The 10475-nt window shown below is 38.9% G+C and overlaps 1 protein-coding gene across 1 annotated transcript in view; it reads right to left on the bottom strand.

Moving 5' to 3' along the window:
* Positions 1-306: 306 nt before the first annotated feature.
* LOC129473456 (orofacial cleft 1 candidate gene 1 protein) overlaps positions 307-10475 on the bottom strand; it is a 42096-nt gene continuing 31927 nt past the window's right edge. The window contains exons 6-8 of the mRNA XM_055263947.2: positions 6634-6702; positions 3468-3634; positions 307-360 (exon numbers count right to left, since the gene is read on the bottom strand). Of these exons, the coding sequence (XP_055119922.2) occupies positions 307-360; positions 3468-3634; positions 6634-6702 (290 nt within the window). The remainder of the gene's footprint in view (positions 361-3467; positions 3635-6633; positions 6703-10475) is intronic.

Raw genomic sequence — 10475 nt, 5'->3', positions numbered from 1 at the left:
TAACTGCCAGGCACTTGGACACATCTCAATCCCCACGCACCCATAAGAGGTTCAAATTATTTAGCCCTATTTTACAAAGAGGTTTAAGTTCATATAAATATCTGAATCAAGGATGAAAGCTCTGAGTTCTAACACCAAATCTGAAGGTTTTTCCTACTTATGATGTTGCCTTGTGTGTTCATGGAACTTCCCGACACAGTGAACATAAGAACATTGCGAGCGTTGACCTGAGAATGGGTTTTAGAATCTTTGCTCTCTATAGTAACTCCTGCTCCTGATTACAGCAGCTACTTTGAGCAAGAGTATTCATGGATGACTCATCTCATCCTCCATACAATGCAATGAGGTAGATCTAATTTCCTGTGAATTACAGAGGAGGAAACTGAGGTCAAGGAAGTTAAGTAACTTGCCTATGATCTGACACCCTGTGAGTGGCAAAGCCATGGCCCCAACAGAGGTCTGACTCCAGCTCAGCCTCCTTCCTCCATACGAATCTGTCATACGAATCTGTGTTCATAGGTCAGCACATGATTTCTCTAGCAATTACTCAGCCAGTCAGTTTAGGTTGAATTTTGCATAATTTAAGACATATCGATTAGGAGAAGAAATAGGATCACAAATTTCAGTGTTTAAAGGGAATCGTGGTCATATTTGCGGAAGACTTGAATTCTCCTGAATGCGTGGACTGTCTCCTAATACTAACAAGTGGTAAAAATGCAGGTTTGAGTTCTACTTGTGTTGAACTCCTAGACACTGTGCTGGCCTTGGAATGACAGCCTCGCAACAGTGTAGCAGGTGAGCATTCTGTGCCTCAACTTATCTTGTACAGAATGAGGATTTAAAAATATTAACCACAGGCCTGGTGGCTCATGCCTGTAATCCTAGCACTTTGGGAGGCCGAGGTGGGCGGATCACGAGGTCAGGAGTTCGAGACCAGCCTGGCCAGCATGGTGAAACCCCATCACTACTAAAAATACAAAAATTAGCCAGGCATGGTGGCACACACCTGTAGTCCCAGCTACTCGGGAGGCTGAGGCAGGAGAATCGCTTGAACCTGGCAGGCGGTGGTGGCAGTGAGCCGAGATGGCACCACTGCACTCCAGCCTGGGGGACAGAGCAAGACTCCATCTCAAAAATAAAATAAAATAAAAAATATTAGCCACATATTCCAAAGAAATCCACGTATTCATGATCAAAAACATGGTGCAAATTGAAACACACACAATGGCACTATATGGTTCAAAAATAAATAAATAAATGGAAATGTTGAACTGTTAATGTATCAGAATACACATCTGAAAAATAATTGTTTTGTTTGTTTGTTTTGTTTTTGAGACAGAGTCTTGCTCTGTCACCCAGGCTGGAGTGCAGTGGCGCAATCTCGGCTCACTGCAAGCTCTGCCTCACAGGTTCAAGCCATTCTCCTGCCTCAGCCTCCCCAGCAGCTGGGACTACAGGCGCATGCCACCACACCCAGCTAATTTTTTTTGTATTTTTAGTAGAGACGGGTTTTCACCGTGTTAGCCAAGATGGTCTCGATTTCCTGACCTCGTGATCTGCCCACCTCAGCCCCCCAAAGTGCTGGGATTACAGGCGTGAGCCACCATGCCCGGCCTTGTTGTCTGTTTTGAGACAGAGTCTCACTCTGTCACCAGAGCAATTCTCCTCTCTCAGCCTCCCAAGTAGCTGGGACTACAGGTGCACGCCACCACACCCAGCTAATTTTTGTATTTTTAGTAAAGATAGGGTTTCACCACGTTGGCCAGGATGGTCTCGAGCTCTTGACCTCGTGATGTGCCTGACTCAACCTTCCAAAGTGCTGGGATTACAAGCATGAGTCCCTGTGCCTGGCCACAATTGTTTTTAAAAAGGGTTATGTGCAAAGGCAGAGCCATGCATCCTTTTCACCTCTATGTCCTTTGAGCGCCCTGTCTTCATAAAGATGTGTGGCAGGGTTAACACATGAGTGAAGTAAAGCCTAGCCAGTGAGATCAACCACCCCAGGAACTGTATTAATTGCCCACTGCTGCCACAAAAAAACGACCACAAACATGATAGTTGAAAACAACAGAAATTATTGTCTCAGAGTTCTGGTGGCAAGAGGTCTGAAGTCAACGTGTTCTCAGGGTGGGGCCTTCCTCAGACCCTCGGGAGAATCCATTTCATTCCTCTCTCCTAGCTGCTGGTGACTGTGGTGATCCTTGGCAGTCCTTTGCTTGTAGATGCATCAATTTCTGCCTCCTTCACATGTCTGTGTCTCAAATCGCTCCCTCCTTTCTCTTAAAGGGACACCAGTCATCGGATTGAGGGTCCATCCTAAATTCAGGATGATCTCATCTGGAGATCCTTAACTTAATTATACCTGCAAAGACTCTATTTCCAAATTAGGTCACATTCCCAGATACCAGGGTGTGCATATTTTTGGAGAACACAATTCAAACCACTATCAGAGCCATCTAAGTGGCTGTGTTAAGGAAGGCTGTATTTGCTAATTTAGGTCACTTGCTTGAGAAAGCTCAAAATAGACACAGCCTTAATGTGTCCACAATATTCAGACCTATGTGGCACAAAGGAAGATATGAAACACTTTTATGGAATTTCCACACTCCAAATTAGAGGATATCCCCTCACCCCCCACCTAAGCTATTCCTGTCTCTTCTGAAGTTGCAAATGATATCTCCGCTTGTGACCTGTTGTTATAAAAGATCTCATTGATAATAGTCTTTTTCATCTGATGAATTTTTTCCTCTTTAGCCTGAATCTACTTACCTTTCACAAAACAACACACACACACACACACCACACACATGCCTGGAGCTAGACATGTAAGATTCTTGTTATTTTTATCACTTCTCTCTCTGGTGGGTCATAAATAGAACCTACAGATACAGAAATCAGAGGAGAAATCAGATTGTCTCTGAAGTCAAGATAGTCTAACGGCTAAAGACTCTTGTGTGGCACAAGTCACAACAGTTAGAATGCCCAAGTTCCTTAAATAGTGACTTTAGAAATGCTAGAATATTCGCGTATAATACAGTGCTTTTGCAAACAAGTCCAAGCAGTTTCTTAGTTTTTCCAAGTAAATGTATGCTGGTTTCAGGTTTTGTTATCAGTAATTCATAATAACGCTAGAAAAAAGCCCTCTAACACAAAATAAAACCAGATAATGAAAGTAAATTGTACAAACTAAATTTCATACACTTTGTAAAATGTTAGGCAGTAATTATGCTCCTTATCAATATCCAGGATGGGTAAGGATATCGATAAGGAGCGTAACTTCTGCCTACACATTTTAAAATGTGTATAAAAAATAAGGAAATGGCTCAATGAAGTCATAACTAGTGTGTGTTCTAGGAAGAGTGTGCTGGTAAGCAAAATCAGTAGACCATGTGTAGGCCTGACACTTCAACTTGTCATTTGAAAAAGAGAGATTATCTTACATTTCTCAATATACTCTTAATGCTGACCTGTTCTAGCGGAGAACTTCCAAGCAGAATTAGATTTTTCTGAGCAGATCTTTGGAACTCCTCAAGGTGGGCAGTGGTGGCTTCGCTGGCTTCTTTGTGGATTTCGTGACTCTTATTGGAACTCCCAGGTGCTTCAGAATTCAGAGTCTCCTCCCGGCCGCTCTCATCTATTTACCCCAAGAAAACCACATGGAATTCCACTTGTTTTTGTCAATTTAATGTTGACTAAACACACAATAGACTAATCACTGATTTTCTTATAAGCAATAAAGTTTGGTTTCTTCATAATCGACCAACTAGCAAATTATTTTCTATTTCATTTACTGGAAAACAACTAAAGCACAGAAGTTTGAAGATTAAAAAACAACCACCACCACCTTTGTTTATCCCATAATGTTTACAAACTCAACCAAGTACAGCTGTACATTTAAGCCTTTTTCCCAGTTACCAAATATATCTTGAAATGTGGATACTGTGCTTTTCTGTGTGTTAATACTACATGTTGTTTACTTCAACATCTTACCACTTACTCACTGTGTTGCTGTAACCAGTTTAGGAGATGAATAGGCTTAGAAGAAGCCAGAGCTCTTTGGTTCATTTTCCTACCTTAGGATCTCTGAGAACATTTCCTGAGCTCTGCACACAGAGGCACTTTATTTGGGCTACCTTGTTTATTTGCATAGAAATGCCAGCATTTATATGAATGTACTTTACTTCTCTATCACCTGAAAACAGTATCATGTACAAAGGATATCTATTCATCTAGCCAGATGCACGCTGCAAATAGAAAATGATCTTCCCTCTTCCAGTCTGTAAAAAATGCTGGAAGGTATAATACGAAATTTTCCATGTCTCCTATTCTAGAATTTTAACAAGAATCATTAGAAGAGAGCTTCTTTTGCAGGAGGAAATGAGATGGCATGCTGGAGAAAGCACTGAGTTACAGTGTCCAGAGGCCCACTGGCCTTGTTCTTTGCTCCCTGATGCACTATATTACTTTGAATAAGTCTTTATACTTTCTAAGTCTCAGCTACATCCTTTTCTATAAAATAGTTCATAAAATGACTATTCTATAAATTCTATGAGACTTCTGTAAGTCCATAAATGATTTCCAAAGATCTATTAGATGCTATCTGTAAATGTGTGACTTGGGTGGTCTCAAAGGATCCAAGCTGAAAAAGCCATCAGAGTGGAAAAGAAACAGTAGGCATAAAAGTGCACTATTCAATGTCTAGCACTAAAAGGTATTCAATAGGTTTGCTGACTCAGAAGTTAGACTAAACACAGAAAGGCCTGATTTAAGCATAACCATTTATGATGCTTAATTTTTTTTTTTTTGAGGCGGAGTCTCACTCCGTTGCCCAGGCTGGAGTGCAGTGGTGCGATCTCGGCTCACTGCAAGCTCCGCCTCCTGGGTTCACGTGCATTAGCTTGACCAGGCTATGGTGCCCACCTGTTTGCCCAAACACCAATCTAGATGTTGTTGTGAAGGTGTATTTAGATGTGATTAATATTTAGATCAGTAGAGTTTGAGTAAAGCAGATTACTCTTCACAATGTGTGTGGGCCTCATCCAATCAGTCGAAGTTCTTAAACATATAGATTGAGGCTTTCCAAAGAAGAAGGAATTCAGTCTCAAGGCCATAGGGTAGACACTCTGGTTGCATTTCCAGCCTGCTGGCCTGCCCCACACATTTCAGTCTCAAGACTCCAACATCAACTCCTACCTGAGTTTCCAGACTGCTGCCTGTGGAATTCAGATGTGAGACTGCAATTTCAACTCTTGCCTGAATTTCACATCAACTCTTACCTAAGTCTCCAGCCTGCCAGCCTGTCCGAAGGATTTCAGACTTGCTATCCCAGCTACGGAGTGAAGCAGTTTCTTAAAATAAATGCCTCTCTATATATTATCAAACCAACTGGATTCCACTTCTCTGGATAATTCTAATACACCATTTGAACTTGGGATCCCTCGGAATGAGCTGGCTTGAAAAATGAGTTTGCTTTGTTTATAAAGGCAAAAAGTAATAAATGGTTGACCACACAAACTGATAGCATAAAAGTAAAGGGGAGGTGTACCCAAGCAGGAATAAAATTTTGAAGGGTATTATACTGTAAATGGGGATAAAAATGGGGACGAACCTTTAGAAGTTGTTATGAAGTTTAAACAAGTGAATTATTTAGAACTGTTTAGGACAGTTCCAGGCACCTAGGAAGCACTCAAATGTTTAACTGGCATTAATATTTTCACCGGCAGGATTACTGTTACTATCTTTATTATTCTAGGTGTCACATCTGCTCATGTAATAATAATTTAGTCCTCATAACTACTCCATATGACAGGTGTTATATGTTCATTTGGCAAAAATGACAAAGAAAGGTTAATTAATTGGTCCAGGGTCACACAGCTAGTAAATGATGAAGTCTAAGCAAAAATTTAATAGAAATAATAACTGTTAGAAGACTTTACCATGATCAGCCCTCTCCTCTTACATGCTTTGAGGAGTTATTATAATAAGGACGACAAAATGATTGAGAAGCACTAAGCACACAGAGTAAAAACATAATAATAATAGAATTATTCCCCATGAAATATACAGCAACTTATATTTAATTCTTTGGTAAAAACTATAATATGGTTCTGGCATGAATTTATATGTGTTAAACTAAGAATTTTGAATTGAGTTTTTTAAATGTTACCTTTAAATTCTTAGTTTAATACATAAAATAAGTTTTTACTTAAAGAACCTAACATTTGCAAATATGAATTTCCATACTAATGTTGAGAACAATATACTATTTGCCTTCTTACCACCCCAAAGCATTTGTTCAAAAGCTAAGACCAGTCTTTAAAAAGAGTAGCACATAGCCTCATAAATTAGTGAATCCAAGTACGCCGTATGCCATTTTAAGATCTTTCAACAGTAAATCTTAAATCATTTTCACCATTTAGGGTTATAAATTGTATGCAATTATAGGAAATTGGGTCATAATTACTTTTCCCCTAAACTTCAGCTACATTTAAATATTTACAACCATCAAAAGCTCACGTAGGTTATCAGTGAATGGTTATATTTAGAAAAGATAGCTGAGCGTTTGCAAGAAACCATTTCAATCAATTTACAACTAATGTTAAAACAAAAGATTGAAGATAATTGGTCTCTTACCTTGGGGTTCTCCTTGTCCGCTCTCTTCAAAAAGCTTCATTAATCGATTATAGAAAATTCTATCGTCATCTTGTAGGAGTGTTAAAAGAACATGTGCATGATAAATTTCTCATCCATTAATTTATAGATACGCAAACATAATTACAAAAAGAAATTATTAATCATTAGGGCTATTTAGTTATATTCTGGGTCACAGACACAATTTCTACTCAATATGCTGCCTTGTTCTGAAAAAGAAAACCCTTTTGTAAATAAATGATAATTAGAACGATGATTTTAAAATGCATATTACAAGGCATGCATAAGGATACTTCTCCATTAAAACTGATCTCACGTTCCACGAATTATGCCATCTATTACTCAAGAGTCATTTCAGAATAAGCCATTTTGGTTTGTTAAAACATACAATAGAATACACAAGTGATCAAAATGAATGAGTGTTTTCCATTAGCTACTCTCTCTATATAATTTTTTTACTATTTATGTATAAGGAACAAAATATTTAGATGGTTCTGGATTATTTTATATGTGCTATTGCAATATAGTAGGAAATACAGGGATTCTAAGTTCTTTTGTGAATTTAAAGCATTAAGGCCATGTCATCACCCCCTGCAAAACACACACACACACACACACACACACACACATTATTAAAACATTATTCTGCAAGAGGGTTAAAAAGGTCATCCAGGTGGTTATCCCTCTTTGGAGAACTCTGACTAATCCACAAGCTATTATTACCTACATCAGATCATATGCAAAATTGGAAAATAATAAAATGTCACGCACCTACTACATAGTAGCACTGAAATCTGTATTCTATATTAAGTAAAAGGCATTTAATGGTAATTAATAATAAAGTATTTTGCGATTTCTACTCTCTACCATATAAAAATGAACATCATATTACCCTTCCAAAATTAGTGTAAAAAATAAAATCATGGTGGTGGTGGGTTATTTACACTGAAAACAGAGTATAATTTCTATTAAACATAGGAAGTAACCTACTTATGATCTTTCTCTTTATACCATTACTTCCAGGAAGCTCAGTGTAAAAATGAGTGCTTAATTATGGTAATAATATTGTCCTGTGTTTTTTGCAGGTGTTCTCAAATCCCCCCTTCATCTTTACTTGAACTTTTCTATAGTTATGTGCATTTATGTTTCTATTGTAGGCTACCTCAAATTGTTTTGGAAGTACAGACTATAAACAAATAAATATAAGAACAGAGTTCAACCAGGCCAGCTGCAGTGGCTCATAATACCAGCACTTTGGGAGGCTGAGGCAGGCAGATTGCTTGAGCCCAGGAGTCTGAGACCAGCCTGAACAACACAGCAAGACACCGTCTCTACAAAAAATACAAAATTTAGCCAGGCATGGTGGCACGTGCCTGTAGTCCCAGCTACTCAGGAGACTGAGGTGGGAGGATCACTTGAGCTTGGGAGATGGAGGTTGCAGTGAGCTGAGATCATGCCACTGCAACTCCAGCCTGTAAAACAAACAAACAAACAAAAAAAAACACCTCAACCAAAGTGAAGATAGATGGGTGCAAGCAAGACTTTTGGGGTGTTCCCAAAATTCTGCCACACAAAATGCTGTGAACTGCAGCTTGCTTCAGACTGCCCCTCTCTGGGACCCTCCCAGCAACTCTGATGTTACGTGTCTGCGTAACCTCTAACCCCATGCCACAGAGAAAATGGAAAGATTGCTAATTAGCACTGGTTGACCCCTAAATGATAACGGTGCAGGTGTGAGTACCAAGCACAAAGAAAAAGAGGACATTACGAATTGGAGACTCAAGGCTGAGGACTCATCTTACCAGGGGGCGCTGAGCTGAGCTCTCTTTCTGCATACCCGCATCTTCTTGTTTCTTCTGTTCTATTACAACTCCGAAATATATTGTCATACGATTGAGATGTTTCATGTTTTGCCACCACTTGGACAATGGGACTGAATCTCAAAACTGGCCAATAAAAGGCTTTTGGTCAATAGCTGTGTTTTTACACTGAAGGAATTCACCAGTGGAAGCCATTATCAGAAGAAACCCCAAGTGACTGTCAATACTTGATCCCACCTCAAATACGTCATTTTTTTTTTTTTTTTTTTTGAGACAGAGTCTCACTCTGTTTCCCAGGCTGAAGCGCAATGGTGCGATCTCAGCTCACCACAACCTCTGCCTCCTGGGTTCAAGTGATTCTCCTGTCTCAGCCTCCCAAGTAGCTGGCATTACAGGTGCATGCCACCATGCCCAGCTAGTTTTGTATTTTTAGTAGAGATGGGTTTCACCATGTTGGCCAGGCTGGTCTCGAATTCTTGATCTCAGGTGATCCACCCGCCTCGGCCTCCCAAAGTGCTGGAATTACAGGTGTAAGTTACCATACCCAGCCAAATATGTCCTCTTTTTAAAAATGTAGCATAATATTACTAATTATTATATTATATATTACTTATATTATATATTACAAGTGACAATATATAATATAGAAGTATGTTATATATTATATATTTTTATATATTATATTATATATATTAATATATATATTATAATATTTCTGGAAATAGGACCCTTTAAGTGGATTTACAAAAACTAATTTCCACTGGTGAAACTGACCAATTTAAAGACAATCTATCATGACAGCAGTTTATAGAGAGTCAGGTATGATCCAGGGAAAGTTAGCACATCACAAAACACTCTTGTCAGAGAGCAATTACTTATTTTCTCCCAAAATATTTTCAAATATCTGATGTGAACTTGTTATCTTTGATAATGGAATGTGAGAAAATGGAGCTCACTGTATGATGAATATCAGACTAATCTTGACAGATCTTGTATCTGGTCACATGAAGTTTATGGGTTAATCAAAGTGCAGGACTCTACATTATTCATTGGGTTTTGGACAAATATGTATCACATACATATTATGTGTGAGACACTAAGTGCTGAATATACAGCAGCCAATGAATAAGATGCATAGAATTCCTTCCCTCATAGAGTTTCCATTATATTTTCTTTTCTTGATACCATAAGCAGAGTAGAGCTTAGCTATTAGGAATGGGCCTTTGGTTTATGGAAACACCCTAGAAGGTGGCAGAAATACAGAGCAGACTGATTTTTTACCAGTCACATTTGGCCCATTGCATCTCATTTATATCATGTGAATACACAGGGTTCTAGGCTAAAAAACATAACTTATAGAAAATCTAGGAGAATGGAGAAAGCCTATTTTTCAACCATGAGTTCCTAAGCCATAGCATGAGAAACAAAGAGCCTGGATAGATGAAATGAAGATACATAAATCCTTACCTATTTTGAGAGAAAAAGAAATCTAAAGGACAGGTATGGTGGTTTACCCCCTGTAATCCCAGCATTTTAAGAGGCCGAGACAGGTGGATTGCTTGAGCCCAGGAGTTTGAGACCAGCCTGGGCAACATGGTGAAACTCCATCTCAACTAAAAAATAAAAATAATAAACAAAAAATTAGCTGGGTGTAGTGGTGCACATCTGTAGTCCCAGCTACTCGGGAGGCTGAAGTGGGACAATCACCCGAGCCCAGGAAGTTGAGGCAGCAGGGAGCTGTGATCATGCCACTGCACTCCAACCTGGGTAAAGGAAGTGAGATCCTGTCTCAAAATAAATCTAAAAACTGTTTCATATATATATATATAGATATATATATAGATATATAGATATAGATATATATAGATATATACACATAGTACCTTGTAGTTAAGAAGGAACTTCAGAAAGAAGAGGGAAAAAACACTGAGGAAGAAATGAGGGGAAATAATGAAAGCAGAAGAGATGAAGAAGCGGGAAGACAATTAGAAGGAAGTGGAGGAA

This window comes from Symphalangus syndactylus, chromosome 23, assembly GCF_028878055.3.
Source record: "Symphalangus syndactylus isolate Jambi chromosome 23, NHGRI_mSymSyn1-v2.1_pri, whole genome shotgun sequence".
Classification (NCBI taxonomy): domain Eukaryota; kingdom Metazoa; phylum Chordata; class Mammalia; order Primates; family Hylobatidae; genus Symphalangus; species Symphalangus syndactylus.
Note: the sequence above shows the minus strand (reverse complement) of the source record. Positions and strands in the feature narration are given on the sequence as shown.